Source organism: Electrona antarctica, assembly GCF_951216825.1.
Source record: "Electrona antarctica genome assembly, chromosome: 3".
Classification (NCBI taxonomy): domain Eukaryota; kingdom Metazoa; phylum Chordata; class Actinopteri; order Myctophiformes; family Myctophidae; genus Electrona; species Electrona antarctica.
In genome coordinates, this window is record NC_136808.1 from 33,098,112 (window position 1) to 33,114,606 (window position 16,495).

General features: G+C 44.0%; 1 protein-coding gene across 1 annotated transcript in view; it reads right to left on the reverse strand.

Annotated features, from left to right (window-relative positions):
• The window catches only part of mtss1lb (MTSS I-BAR domain containing 2b), an 88,759-nt gene extending 83,064 nt beyond the window's left edge, over nucleotides 1-5,695 (reverse strand). Inside the window, exon 1 of the mRNA XM_079497041.1 lies at nucleotides 5,129-5,695. Within this exon, the coding sequence (XP_079353167.1) occupies nucleotides 5,129-5,197 (69 nt within the window). The 5' untranslated portion in view covers nucleotides 5,198-5,695. The remainder of the gene's footprint in view (nucleotides 1-5,128) is intronic.
• Between the last annotated feature and the right edge of the window lie 10,800 nt (nucleotides 5,696-16,495).

The following is a 16,495-nucleotide window of genomic DNA, read 5'->3' on the forward strand; positions in this document are numbered from 1 at the left end:
TGAGATAAGATGTGCAGACTTCTTTTTAACAGGGATGGGGGCAGGGCCTGCATGGGACAGGGGAGGATGGGCTGGGTCTTACTGTTTAAAATAAGGATGCAGAGACATACATAATGCATGGGCCAGATTCAGCAAGCAATTTACACTCATATTTAGAGCGTACTGACATTTCCGACCAGTTCAACCATACGTGTGGAATTCATCATTTTTTGGGGGGCCGTGACTTTGGATGTATTATATAACTATGACCATTTTCAAGTCAAGTGACAGGCTGACTTATCAGGTTTGTGAACAAAGCGTAAATGAACATGCTTTAGTCTTCATGCTGAATAATGAATGAATAGTCACAAACCTCAAATAAAATATGTATAGGCTATGTTCCTAACATTGGTCGGCACATTAGAAAAAGATAGCCTATCTATAGCCGAAATCGATGCATTTTCGCAGCTTGCGCTTGCCTATGCATATTCTATGGTTCACAAACATGACGGTCTGACAGAGACAGACTGACAGTCACTATAGGGTAAATATATAAATAAATAAAAAGTCCACATTATTGAATGGCATCGGCGTGTTTGCAAGTTGGCCAGTCAATGTTTTAAGCCAGCTCTCCAGCACTCTCCTCCAAAGGTAAGATCATGCCGGTCATGTCGCTGCCGGCTGCCTCGCTGGGCACAGAATGATACAGGTATTTCTTCCTAGTATTAATTGATCTCATCATGAACGACATGCCTCGGCTGAGTCGGCACCGTACTTCCATCATGCTAAGTGGCAACTAACTCCAAAATCAAATGTTTCACAAATAATTGTAATATTATTGACGACATCATCAAATTAATTCAATTCATACTAGTACAGTATAGCCAACTTACCTGCTCTGACTAGTAGGAAGGATATACCGTATGGTTGAAAATTGAAATAGCTACGTGTCCAAAACAAATCCATTCGCCAAGCATTCATGGACGACAGTGATATGATAGTAATCAAAAGGATTAATCAATGCACCTCTGATAAAAAAAATATCGGCCATCTTTGTACCTCTGCAAATACAGTATGAATGGAATGAGCAATTGTTCAATAGAAATGGCTTTTATAATATAATTGCCAAGTATAGCCTTGGTCCTGAGGTTGAACTTACATAAATACATTAACTAGAGTTGCATTATAAGTGAGAGTAGCCTATACTTTATGTTCAGTCAGTTGACATTGTCAAAATAAGCTGATCTACAAGTTCATGCGGTGCAGAGCACCGTTGTGCATTTGCAGGCTGTGATATGACGTTTATTTCCTGTTGCCTTATATGGCATGAAATTGGTGTGGAGAAGGCGTTGCAGTGAGATAGTGGGGACACTCATTTCACTGAGATAGACATTTATTTAATGCTTCCTTGGGCTTTTTTTTGGCAGACTTGGGCATTGGCCACTTTGGCACAGTGTTGTGAAATCCTCGCAAGGTTGCTGTGACCCAAATATGTGAGGGGGGATACAGTGGTGGATAAACAGGAGAGCCATTAGGTATATACTGAATTATGGATGAGAAGAGAGACAATGCACATGAGAGAGAGAGAGAGAGAGAGAGAGAGAGAGAGAGAGAGAGAGAGAGAGAGAGAGAGAGAGAGACAGACAGACAGACAGACAGACAGACAGACAGACAGACAGACAGACAGAGAAAGAGAGACAGGCAGACAGACAGACAGACAGACAGACAGACAGACAGACAATTAAGAGAGCAGGAGACCTATAAAAATCATCTTAGTAAGGCTATGAAAACACAAGGCTTTAATATTGTGAGTTTGTGTGTGAAAGCAGTGTGTGTGTGCGTGTGCGTGTGCGTGTGCGTGTGCGTGTGCGCGCGCGTGCGTGCGTGCGTGCGTGCGTGCGTGCGTGCGTGCGTGTGCGCGTGCCCTCATGGCGCAATCGTGACCGACTGAGAGAATGAGGCTAGCAGCTAATAGCTATACCATGTCAAACTGAATGGATTACAGCACAGCCCTGAGAGGAGAAATACAGGTGAATACAGCATTCATGAAGTAAAACTTTGATGTGATCCAGGTGTCATTCCTTCTCCAACAGATTGACATCTTTGGTATTTGTGAGAGATGATGAATGACTGAAATGTTGCTTTGCTTTTTTTCTCATCGCTGGATATACAGTACACTCCCAAGTGCTGACAGTTTTTGAGTGGTGCAACCACTCCCTTACGGAGTTATGTGCGTGGGTGGCTGGCTGGGTGGGTGGGTGCCTGCCTGGCTGGCTGGGTATGAGCACGAAAACAGCATGGTTGTTTTTCACCACCTGTGCGCAACCTAACACGCACACAAACACACACGCACATATTAACTGTATATATGATGATTTCGGGTGTGCCAATACAGTACAGTGACAGTACAGTAGAGGGTACAGTAGAGGGACCGGCACACGGTAACTCTGTCATTTCTCAACCGTTTCGGATGCGGGGCGGCATGCCGGAACCGGCCCGGCCCCCTGGGCGCGTTCCTGGGGGTCTGGAGCTCCCCCCCCCCCCACCCACCGCCGGGAACCCCCACGTGGTAACTCTGTCATTTCTCTACCGTTTCGGACGCGGGGCGGCTCACCGGAACCGGGCCGGCACCCACACAGAGTTGCACCACTCACTTCACACGGGTGTGATTTTTTTTATTTAACTCTCAGACTTCGTTTAATTTCTTCAACTGATTAACTGTTTGAATTGTTAATTTATCCCGCTATATCAGTGGCAGTACGTTCCTCATGTCACCAACCCCAGATTCCGTGATAATTCTGACTAATAATGAACATCCAACATTTTACAGACAGATTGAAACATCATCAGCAGCTATAGCCTATTTCAGAGCGAATGACAGCCCACCTCTGAAACGATAGAGTAGAGAGTAGACGGTGGCTCAAGAACTAGAGTAGAGTGGCTGTCTCGGAACCAGAAGTTCCCTAGATCCATCCCCAGCTCCTCCTGGCTAAGTGTCCTTGAGCTCCCTGAGTGCGTGTGTGTGTGTGTGTGTGTGTGTGTGTGTGTGTGTGTGTGTGTGTGTGTGTGTGTGTGTGTGTGTGTGTGTGTGTGTGTGTGTGTGTGTGTGTGTGTGTGTGCATTTATCCATAGTTCCAAACCCGGTGAATAAATGGTTTGTTTGCAAATGCTATTCAGACCCTAGTAATAAAGCAAAGCGGCACTTTTTGAATGGTAGGCCAATGTATATTTATCTTTGAATTCAGATTGCACCTTGTGACGTTGTCTACCAAAAGCCAGCCTGAATAAAAGAGAGACCAAGTGAATTGAACAGAAAGACGACCAATGCAGACATTAAGGAAGCATATGACCACAGTATACCGATATATAGCAGCAATAACATGTATGAAGACACAAGACAGAAGGGCTCCCAAAAGAGAGACTATACAGGCCTGGACGGCTGGCGTAGCCTTCGACTTGCGATCCCCATTTCAGGTCTACTATCTCTGTCAATAAAGGCATAAAAAGCCCCAAAGAAAATCACACCTATGTGAAGTGAGGGGCGCTCTTATCATCGTACATCATCATACATCATCTCATTCCGGCCAAATATGCGTCCTCACCTTCGTCATCAATGTTTGTGTTACGCAATGTTTGTGTTTAGACAAACACTCAAAATTGTCCATTCATTGTCGATGGCATTTAATGTTTGTGTTAGGACAAAATTGCCGATTTGCTTGTCTACATATGACGTACATTTTCCTTTCATTGTCAATGGCATTTAATGTTTGTGTATCCACAAAAAGCAGATTTTTTTATTTAGACACATATGACGTAAAATCTCCTTTCATTGTCAATGGCAAATGTGACACAAGTTCAGGAGAAAAAAGCTGTAGCGCCCCTCAAAAATAGAGAGCGAGAGACTAAAGGAAGGTGTGAATAGTTGACTTGCCTGACATGCAGACAAATAATGCAGAACAGCAGGCAGACAGACGGACAAATGGACATAGTAGGATGACAGACGGCTACAGGAATAGACAAGCAGACTGTGACACCCGTGACCCGCCCAGAAGAAGATATACAGGGCAAATAACAGTGTGAACTGAAGAAGACAGACATAGCCCTATACGTTAATGGTAGGTAGTCAGTCAGGCACAAATAGGGATAAAGAAATACTGACACAGACAGACAGACAGACAGACAGACAGACAGACAGACAGACAGACAGACAGACAGACAGACAGACAGACGTATAATGGCAGGTAAGAGAGAGACAGGCAGAGAGACAGAGACAGGGACAGGGACAGGCAGGGAGAAGGCATGGGTGTCTGACGGCTGTCCACATTCTCACGCTTTCATGTCAGCCTTGGAAATCACTCTGACAGAAAATCAATGACGCTGCACTCTGTCTGACTGCTCCACCACCGTACAGTCAGCCAGCCAGTCAGTCAGTCAGTCAGCCAGTCAGCCACACTTCTCTGAACAGAGAAAACCACGCACGCACGGCGATGCTGAGTACTGGGTACACGAAGCCGTGTCTGTCTGTTGTCATGCTTTGCTATAGTCAATCAGAGGTTGCTGAAGACAAGTGATGCGACTATGCGACGTTAGAGTAGATTAGCTTGCCTTCCATACAGATGAAAATGCGTGCGTGCGTGCGTGAGACATACTGACATAGCATAGGCCGCCTACATATTGTTGTAGGCTACCAGACAGTGCCACATACACGCACAAAAGCACACGGCACACACGCGCGCGCAGCACACACGACATGCGGTGATAGTAATTATCCACGGTTCAGTGTCGTGGAATTTCCCGGAGCTGTACCGCTACATGAGCAGGCAATCTGCTGGACAGGTTTCACCACGCACGCAAACGGAACCCCCTAAACGCCGCATAGCCTCCTAGGCTGTACCCTTATAACCGTCAGAGAATGGCGATGTCATGTAACCGTTTAACAAGCGACGCCCTGGCGCGTTGTAGGCTCATTAAGAACCTTTCAATCTGGGATACATTAAAAAAAAATGAATCGACCAGAATGCATGCAATTGCAAATGTAGGCTCGGCTACTCCTCCAGGTTGACTGCAGGGTGATGATCCATATGACTGTGATCATCCGTTTATCACCAGGACGATCGATTGCAGCCCCCCCCCCCCCCCCCCAGCTTACCTTCATGTCGTTGACAATCGCCTGGAATAGTCCCCCAAGGGCCCCGCACTCCTTCTCCACCGTCTCCATGTTGGCGAAATTATCCACCGTGTACCGAATCTGCAGAGGCACGCACTGACAGCGCGCCACCAACACCCCAGTGAAATGAAACGTATTTCCACAGACAGCAACGATGTGTTCTCTCCTCTCTCTCTCTCTCCGACCTCAACCAATCCTGCGGTGTGTAGTCCAAGGCCACGGCAGGAGGGGATGGAGATCAGATAACGGTATTATAGCGAGAAGAAAATATTTTTCGAAATATGCCTGTCTGGCTGCTGTACTGTAGAATATCGCTTCGCTCCTGCAGACTGCCTGGCACAAGCAGGGAGAGACAGAGGGATGATGGTGAGAGGGGAAAGGTGGGTTTGTTCTCTCTCTCTCTCTCTCTCTCTCTCTCTCTCTTCTCTCACTCCTTCCCCATGCAGCGCCGGTTGGGTCTCCAGCTAGCGCCCGAGACTGGCGGCGAGACGTACAAACCGTGGCACCGCGACGTTAACGTTCATCTTCGCGTGACGAGCGCGACGCGAAATCGGCGAGGATGCATGAAAGGCAGCGGCGAGAGAGAGAGAGGAGAGCGCAGCATTTGGAGCGATGTATCACTATGTGAATGAGGGAGGGAGGCGTGTATCGTCGTGTGTGTCAGTGTGTCAGTGTGTGTGTGTGTGTGTGTGTGTGTGCGCGCGTGCGTGTGCATGTAGGCGGGCTGTGATTGGTGCGCAGGCGGTGGGCTCAGCGGTGCGGGGAGAGCAGCCAGTAATACGATCCATGGGAATCAAAAAAGAAGGCTGGACAACTCTGGACAGCCTGTCACATGGCCCCGCGCGCGCGCGCGAGCACACGCTCACACACACACACACACACACACACACACACACACACACACACACACACACACACACACGCACACGCACACACAAGCCCACAGCCACCCCCATAAAATGTAATAGGCCAAGGGGGTAAATGTCAGAGCACATATGAGTTCAACACCCATGTGTTTTCAGGAGGTCTACAGTTCATTTGGTCATTGAACAACAACAATACAAAGGACTGGAGGAAGTGAGGAAACTGACTCCTCAAGTCCTAATGCCAATTTAAATGACCAACATGAAAATAGATGTTAAAGTATGGTAGTAGGGAGGGAGGGTTCAAATTACAGAACACCAAACGCAATGAGAGGTCATCTGTCTTTTTGACCATGTGCCCTATATGTCTGACTGTCTGACTGTCTGACTGACTGTCAGAGACACATACTTCCCACAGATTACAATCACCCAAGGAGAGTTTGAAAACATAATAGGCTAATGACAAGAAAATCCCATATCTGCTGGGCGAAGTACAACAATGTGAAAACACAGCAGTAAGATTTGTGAGCTGCTGTGATATCAAATGGAACACAACCACCTAAAAGACTACTAATCAAGTGTATTCCTGCACTATCTGCACCAAGTGACCGTGGGACATGGACATTGATTTATTGTGACTTACGGAATTGAATTGAATTGACTGTCTGTCTGGCTGGCTCGCTGACTGACTGACTGCCTGACTGACTGCCTGACTGACTGACTGCCTGACTGACTGACTGGCTGACTGACTGACTGTGGTATGCTATGCTATTTCAGTATGCAGTACACTGTAAGGGAAAATATTACTTGGACCACTATGCAAAATTGTAGACGGACATTTCATATCCAGAAAATCACATTATAGACATTCAAACTGACTATCTATACCTCTAACAAACTTCCCACAATTGCATACATTGACCGTGGTTTTGACTTATTCTTGTCTTAAATGTCTTTCTCTCTCTATCTCCACCAGGCCAAAATCAGCAAAAATCTGCGTTGTTGTTAGGCACCGGTTTCTGTTGTGTTTTGATGTTACATCATGGCCATACATGGTGGTCCTTGAGGTAAATATCAGAGGGATTATGACATGTCCACATATATCCTCAATGACAGAGCAAAATAACTTCAACTTAAAAAATCTACTAGGCCTACTAGGTGCAGCAATAGAATAGCAACCGATAAAAAAATCCATATAGTCTATTGTGTGTATAGTCTAATGTGCAGGGGATACATTTAACAGTATACAGTATAGCAGACATGTCTGTGTAAACATAAGTGGCAGTTCCAGTACAGCAGCGCCCCTGCAGTCTTATACACACAGAAAATAACGTAATCCTGTGTTGTCAAGACAGCCTGGCAACAGGCGCTGCTCGATGCTTGTTCAACAGTCTGATGCTATGCTAGCCAGGTGGTATGACTGACTTCGGGTATGGCTTTTGATTCAGCGCTATGCCTAGCCGTGGACACTAGCAGCGTGCACAGGTTGTGACTGGGCCCTTGACTGTCCTTGATTAGCTTAGGCTTAGCTTTGACTAAACACCGCTTCTTTTTTTTCTTTTTTTATCCCATGATTTTGCAATCCATTTTTCCCACGCAGTGTCAATTATCTACTGTAATCCCTCTGCCAAACTGGGGAGAGCAACAGACTGACCTCATGCTTCCTTCTATGCATGAGGAGTCCAAGCCGCTTCTTTTCACCTGACAGGGGGGAGTTTCCAACCAGTTCCTTTGCGCTCCATTAGGTTCCCCGGGTGGCCAGGGGGAGGCAGTATACAGACCAAGATTACTGCATGTTTTTGTGAGGGTATACCTATACTACCTATCATAGGGGACACAGGGAGAACATGCAAACTCCACACAGAAAGGCCAACCTCAACACCACTTCTCATATCGATGGACATCTGCACCATGCACCCTCTGTAGGGCTTTCTGGTGGTGGGGAGTGCAGTTCCCATAGTGTGTTCATGCAGCCCAATAGGATGCTCTCAATGGTGCTGTTGTAGAACAACCTGAGAATGCAGGGACCCACTCTAAATTTCTTCAGATGACAGACAGTAAAGCTCGGCGCTGCAGAGCCTATTTCATGTGTGTCCCATTTGAGGTCCTCAGCGATGTGTGTAGCAGACCCAGCTGGCAATAAGGAGTTGGAGCTCGACTGATGATTTTTCCCCATTTTATTGTATTAAAGCAACGCGAAAACTGCAAGAAAACATACATCAAGGTCAATCAACATGGCATCAAAAACTTCACATATCAGTCCATCATATATCAGTAGTTTCATATATAAAAGCAAATCACATTTATGCATTGCACATTCCCCAGGCTGTACAGTACATGTCTACATTTCTGATAATGAATACAATAATGCCTCCTGAACCATAAACCATCATAATCCACATTAGACAGATCAGGAAACAATGAAACTCTAAACAGACATTCAGTGAACAATAACAAGAAAACATCAAACAATAATACCTTTTCCCCCTTCCAGCTAGTTTCTGTGAAACAATGAGCACATACATAGGATAGGCATATACTGTACAGTGGTGGAAAACTGTAATACTTAAAAGTACCAATGCTGTAATGTAGAAGTACTCTGTTACAAGTAAAAGTCGGCTATTCAAAAGTAAAACTACGCATTATGCAGAATGTCCCCTTTCAAATGTATACAAATCTTTAAAAAATAGCTGATCTACAAGCTCACGATGCGTTTTCAATCAATCAATCAAAATGCATCGTGAGCTTGTATTGAACATAAATGTAAAAACAGCAACAGAGTACAGTCAAACACTCAGTACAAAAGAGATAGCACCAAAAAATCCTTGCGGTCTTGTTTCCATTTACGCAATCAATTCATAGTGAGCTTGTAGATCGTCTATTTTCAAATGGTCGAAATGTATATAGGCTGAAGTGGTGTATGTTTTGTAATAATAACCTAATCAAAATCTACAAAGTAACTAGTAACTAAAGTTTTCAAATAAACGTAGTGGAGTACAAATTCCTCAAAATTATACTTAAAGCTGCTATATTTTGGTATTCAGACAGCCAGCAATGGGTAGAACGCTCCCAAAACAATAGAGTCTCTGTGACACATCTAGGGCCCGCAATCTGCATAGAAGCTTTGTCATTGGTCGATTTGCCTGTCTAAGTCCTGATTGGTTAGTCATTGCAACCAGGTTTTTTTCGACCAATGACAAAGCTTCTAGGAACATCTTTGAATGCAGATTGCGCCCCTATAGAGGGTCGCAGTCCTGCCCCCTACCATGGACCAGGAAATGATTCTCTGTTCATTTTCCTCATAGACATTTCAGAAAGTATTTATTTAAAGACGTTTACGCCGCGGACAAAGCCAACTCGGGTCGTGACAAATCATGACAACAAACACAATTTTTGGGGCCGAAAAAATAATTAGAAAGAAGAAAAAAACCGCAGGTTACAACACTTTTTTTGTTGTTTTTCTTCTTTGTAATTATTTGTTTGGTCCAAAATATTGTTTGTGTTGTCATGAGTTGTCACGACTCGAGTTGGCTTTGTCCGCGGCGTAACCGTCTTTAAATAAATACTTTTTGAAATGTCTATGGGAAAAATGCATTGGGATTCATTTCCTGGTTCATGGTAGGGGGCGGGACTGCGACGCTCTATATAGATGTGTCACAGAGACTAACACATTTTTGGGAGCGTTCTACCCATTGCTGGCTGTCTGAATACCAAAAAGGTCATTACAATTTTGACATATTATTGCTTATAGCAGCTTTAAGTGCAGCATTGTTACTTTCTACCACTGCTACTGCGGTAGTATGGCCATAAGGTCCCCATCAGCAGCATAGTGTTCTCCTCCCTTAGTGTGGCTACAGTGACTGAACCTTGCTTTGGAGGAAGCGACTGTGGAGCAGCTGACATGACAAGGAGCAGCAGAGGCAATGTTCTGCAATCCATAGCAGGATGCACACGTACACACAGCATGATGCGTGTGACAGAGAGACTAGATGCACAATTGCACAATTGTGCAATTGCGCAAATGTGCCTGCACGCACACGCACGCACACGCACACACACACACACACACACACACACACACACACACACACACACACACACACACACACACACAAACACACACACACACACACAGGCTAAAAGCTTAGACTAAACTGTCACAGCATGCTAAGGGAGACCTCACATGGGCCATGATGGGAGTGTGTGTGAGAGAGAGAGTGCATGCGTGCGTGCGCCGAGCGTGTTTTACATTTATAATGTTCACCTTTGTGACCTTGACAGTGGAGGTATGACTGAATAAATAAGAATGAATGCATGAATATACCAATCTTGTCCTGGACTAACCCTTCCGGTGTTGTGTGTGTGTGTGTGTGTGTGTGTGTGTGTGTGTGTGTGTGCGTGCGTGCGTGCGTGCGTGCGTGCGTGCGTGAGTGCGTCAGTGCGTGCGTGCGTGCGTGCGTGCGTGAGAGGGAGGGAGCCAGAGAGAGAGCACACTTCAATGCATTTGGTTGTGAGAACTATAGATAACGCTAGCTCGTAACATTGGTAAGTAAGTATTTTTATTGGTCCATTGATGCGTGTGAATATATAGTATGACGAATGAGTTATCTAGTATACGTAGGTACGCAGGGTGGTCATGAAACCAAGGTTATCTATATACCCATGGTGGTCATGAAACCAAGGTTATCTATACCCATGGTGCTCATGAAACCAAGGTTATCTGGGGCTACACTACCCCTCACGACTAGCCACAAATTTGACAACCATCCTTATACTAGGAGGTCCACTCCCTTTTCCCTAAACACCAAGGCCCTCATTTATCAACGCGATTTACACCCCAAAATGGGCGTATGCCGAAATCACAATTTATCGTTCCAACGTGACTTTGGACTTTGACGTACGCCATGGCAAAATTCACGTCAAGTCGGTAGCTGTAGTATGCTTTATCTGCACCCATTTTTCTGTCGTAGACAAGCGGACCAACATTGTCTGACCCACTGATATGTCATATGAAATTGGTAGGATATTTCCAAGTACAAGCAATTTAAATTGCGCAATTAAAAACAATGTTATACAATTAAGTTAGTTAGATGATTAACTTGTTTAAGCCATTTAAACAGTGCTACTCCATTAGTAACTTTATAGTCACTCCATAAACGTTCATATAATTGACAGCCACCACTGGCTATCGATCTTTGAGGGGCTATGTCCAGCTTTTAGTGTATGTAACCCATTTTTTTGTCCTAACACAAACATAAAATGCCATTGACAATGAATGGAATGAATTTTGAGTGTCTGTGTAAACACAAACATTGCTTAACACAAACATTGATGACGAAGGTGAGCACGCAAATTCTGATTGGCCGGAATGAGAGATGATGGATGATGATGTACAATGATAAGAGTGCCCCTCACTTCACAGTTCAAACAGGTGTGATATATATTTTCGTAAAACAGCAGCATGCATGTGCGGCTGGTCAGGGCTGCATGCGCATCCAAACTTATTCCAATGTGATTGGTGTTATTCACCTACGTAGGTAGATGGGAAACAGACAACGCGAAGGCCTACAGCTATTGATTATTTAATTCATGGTTCAGGTGTTCGTTTACTATTATACAACAGGTCGAGAAAGCAATCTGATTGGTTGAAACAGCCTTTTATAGCCGTGGTTCAAACGAGCACCACTCCACACCTAATCAAAACAAAGAATTTAGCTGCTGTGTTCTCCGAGAGCGCAGCAAACTCGGTGGCTAGGCTAGCTAGTTTCTTGGGGCATTTGTGGTCGTTGTGACTACCGGTACATCTGTCATTAAAAAAAATTGTTTTTTCAGCGATTTTCTTAGTTTTAAGGGTAACTGTTGTATAATTGCAATATTACACTCGAGGGGGTGGTTTAACGTCATTGCTTTCGGAACCCTGCGGGCTCGTTCCTGCAGCATTGCAGGCATGCATTAATAACGTTAAACCACCCCCTCTCGTGTAATATTGCTTAAATATATCTTTATTTATTTAATCGTTTACCCGCCAGGAACATAGGAATATTAACACGTAGAATCTTGTAGCCTGCCACAAACGGAAAAGCCGTTTTAACAGCGATGTATTCATTAATGCATGTTGTAATACGATCGTATCGAAATCTACCGTCCGTTAGCTTTGTTATGCTTCTGACACAATGGGCGCGGCCATTTTGAAAATGCGCGCGCATCCACTAACATTGCCGGCTCTGTTTTCAGACGGCTTTATCTCACAGAAGCGACATTGCAGAGGACGCTTTGTCCCAGACAAGCGTTTTCAACGGCCTGTAGCAGGCGCTGTGATACTCGCGGTCCACTTTTTCCACCACCGACCGAGAGAACGAGCACCAGCTTCGTCAACACACACGGAATGGTTTCATAGTAAAATGCGATACGGATATTTGGCTCTTCAAAGTAAGTGTCACGCGTGATTAAACCATGGCAATACGCAATCGAGGGATTAATTAATGGCGGCAGGCTAAGAGTTAATATACAGCACACACTTGGGCTTGCAAGTTGTGTGTGTGCGTGCATATGTGTGTGTGTGGGGCAGCGAGGCGTGAGGTGTTTAGAAACTCTTTTCTTATTGGCTTTCCACATGTTTGGTTTGTTTGGTCGTATTCCAGTTATTCATGGTGTAAAATCGGGGTGTTTCGAGGAATATTTAAGGGTGTGTTATTTAAATGACGGTCGGACGCTCCGACCAGAAATACGCTGGGATCAGCCGTTTAGGATCACTTGATAAATGCCACGTTGACGTTGGCGTACACCAAAAACCACGCTCCAATTTAAGGCAGAATTTACTCCATTTGGCGTTAATAGCCGATCTACAAGCTCGCAAGATTCTACCTCAGCTATTTTTGCGAATGTAAACTCCAGAATAGGAAAGCGTGTTCATGTGGTTAAAGCATAACAGTAACCCAGGCTGACACGCAGAACAGGATTTAGTCCTAATGGGAGTGAAGTATTATTTATCTTCAACTTCAGTTGTACCGACGTCTGACATTGTTTGGAACGTGTGAGTGTAGAAGGAAATTAGTGATGGAACTATATGTTTGGCCGATGGCCCTGCACGATTACTGGCTGCAACACTCATGCAATTTCCATGAAGTCCTATCCATGTTATGGCTAGAAGGGATTTGGCTTCATCTTATTCCCCAACTGCACGTCTTGAACAAAACTTACACAAGGGCCAGTAAACTAACCATTCATGAATGTAACATCCTCACAAATTGTGTGTAACAATTTTTACAAAGCCTCCCCAAATCCCCTATCTCCAACAAACACACGTTCGGTGGTACATTTCTGCCACAATAAATTCTGTTGAGGTGAGTCAAATTAATTCTGAGTGGACGAACGTGCTCCAGCACATTCCTATATTTATGATGCGTATGTTTAGAAAACCACATGGGACAGAGCAGGGTGAGAGACGCAACAATAAAGAGTGCTTTAATATGTGCAGTAATAGCTCTGGGCTGTGGTTCAAATCAGAGGCTCACGGCCAAAACAGTCAGCACTCATTCAACATGAGGTCCAATACCACAGTCTGGATGACACACGTCAATATATTGTAGTTCAAAAATGTATTTAAACTATGAATTTAAATTTTCTTCACTATATTTTCAATTTATTCAAAGGAATGTGAGATTATTTGTTTGTGTAATATATCCTATACTTAAAGGTATAGGGTAAGCGATTTTGTTTTTGTTAAAATACGTGTTAAATAGCTCTATATTCTGATAGTAATCATTGCAGTATTTGTTCAGTATCAGTAACAGGAGTTTGCATGTCTCTTCAGCTCTGATCAGCTTCGACTCACAAAGTCATTCAATTATTGGCTTAGGAATATGACAAAAACCTAAAAATATCTACGAATTCAAGGTTTCATGGGGATGTTAAATTAACAGAAAATAACAAATGTTTTGGGTGAAATAACTCATTTATTTTTTTGGTGAACTAGCTGGAGAGACGAACAAACACAGTCGATAGCAATGATTACTATCAGAATGCTTTAGGAGACAGCACGACACCGATGGCCTAGCGGTTAAGGCATCTTAAGGCATAGGCTCCACAGGCTCTAATGCAGCCTGCTGACAGCGAGTCGTAGGCTCGATTCCAGAGCCAGAGGACCTTTGCTGCGTGTCACTCCCTGTTACTATCTCCCTGTTTCCTGTCACTCTCCGCTACTACTAACCAAATAAAGGCAGAACAGCCTGTTTTAACCAAAACCTTCCTTTAACTAAATCCAATGAGCTGTTGAGGGTGGCCTAAACTGAGAGAAAAAAAAGGCATTTTAACTAAAAGACTCGCCCACACCGAGACCTGTGTTCAATTCCAATCTCAGGTGTGTTTGTTGTGCAGCAAGGAACTGCACTGGCCTGTAGTGAACTGGGGTAGATAGTGATTCGGAGGAGAACTGGAGACTTCATGTGTACCAGATGTATGTGGAGAGCATGTGGTTGTCTACATCAGCCTCCCCGGACCAACAGTGGTATGGGGGTTGACAGGGATGGCAATGATGTGCATGAGGAACAACTGGGAGAAAAACTGAGAAATAGGTGAAAAAAGAGGAACATGGACGGACTGCATCATAAATGTGGACCTCTATGGTGAGTGACCTATACCACGGGTCACAGACAATGGGCAGTGATCAAGGAGTTCCGAGTTGGTGTTGGCTAGACCTCAGTCTCGCAGTAACTAACTAGTTAATAAATAAATAAATGAGAAGTGAGGGTTATAAGGGATCAAGCCCCGAAGTGACTTTTGGTCCCTTTATTGTATTTGTCTGTTTTTTTTTCCAGATTTCGCAAAATTTGGCAATATGGTAGAAGGCTATGCCAAACGGTGAGGACGCGAAGCCCTGCATGACCATTGGCCATGGTCGAGTGGTATAGCACTCAATTGAAAATGCGCTTTGAAGTTTGAACAGACATAACTCATGAACCGTTTGACCGTAAATGGTAAAATGGTAAATGGTGCATTTATATAGCGCCTTTATCCAAGGCGCTTTACATAGATGTGCATTACATTCACCCATTCACACACACATTCATACACCGATTGCGGCGGAAGCCATGCAAGGTACCAACCAGCACATCGGGAGCAATTTGGGGTTCAGTGTCTTGCCCAAGGACACTTCGACATGTAGACAGGAGGAGCCGGGATTCGAACCGCCGACCCATGGATCAATGGACGACCTGCTCTACCTCTTGAGCCACAGTCGCCCGTCAGCAATAAAACTTTGGTAAACAACGTTCGTGTTCTGACTTATGATCTCTGACCCATCATTTGAATTATATGAAAAACTGTTAAAATCCATCTCTTCCATGTTTGATCAAAATGCCCGAAAGTTTCTACACGTGAACTTTGGACCTATATCGACAAAAAATAAAGTAATTTTTTTTATGTGAAAACAATTACGCTTTTATGAGCCAATGAATATTGCAGTTTTATGAAAATTCTTCTTCTGCCCCTATTACATGCATGCAGAGTCACATGATAAAACTTTACAGTATGGTAAACCAGTCTTAATCCTATTGGCCAAACGGTCCGCTAGCAATCGTTTAAAAATGAAAACTTTGAACAGGCATAACTCATGCCTCATTTGGCCAAAAGCCATATTGACTCATGCGGAACACATCTGTCACTCAGTAAGCTCCGCCCTCAGATTTTCTGTGGACCATTAACTGAAATCCCAGTTGAAGAGAAGTTTGTACGTGAAAATGTGTACAAAGAATATAACTGCAGCATAACAGGCATTGAACAGGCATAATTCATGCTTCGTCCGTCTGTCTGTCTGTCCGTCCGTCCGTCCGTCCGTCCGAGCAGCCTAAAAGGGATTATTGCTTGGTCCTGTCTTATCGCTGCTTGCAGCTATATTTTTAATTTATATTTGCATAGAGTAAGTTATACCTTTTCCATTTGTCTGGAATGTAATGTTTTACAGAGAAATATCAACTTAAGTAGTTAATCCAAATCTATTTCTTGGTGGGCAGCAAGTGAATGTCATGGAACCGGAGAACAAAGAATTATGTCCACCGTTGACCCACAAATCGAGTGATTAACTTACAATTTGAAAAGTATCATTGCAATGAATTCTGAATTATAGTAAGATATACAGTATTATTAGCCTGGTATGGCCAGACAATATCACTGAATATATTTGTTTTAGCTCTGGAAGATTCATCCATGGTTTCCAGGCTATAATATCTATTTATAAAAAATAGATAATTAAATAACTCTGTTATATAAATAATTATATAACAGAAATATACAGCACACAGGTGTATTGTACATGGGTTCACACAGCAATCATCATATCTTTGCGCATGGTGACTGCATGGGAGCAGGTGTAGTCTAATGCTGTCTAACCAAAGGAAAGAGTCAAAGAGAGGAGAGACGAGACATCAGTTTGGAGGAGTGGGAGGAGAGTGTGAGAGCGAGAGTGAGATGTGGCAAGATGAACAGTGAA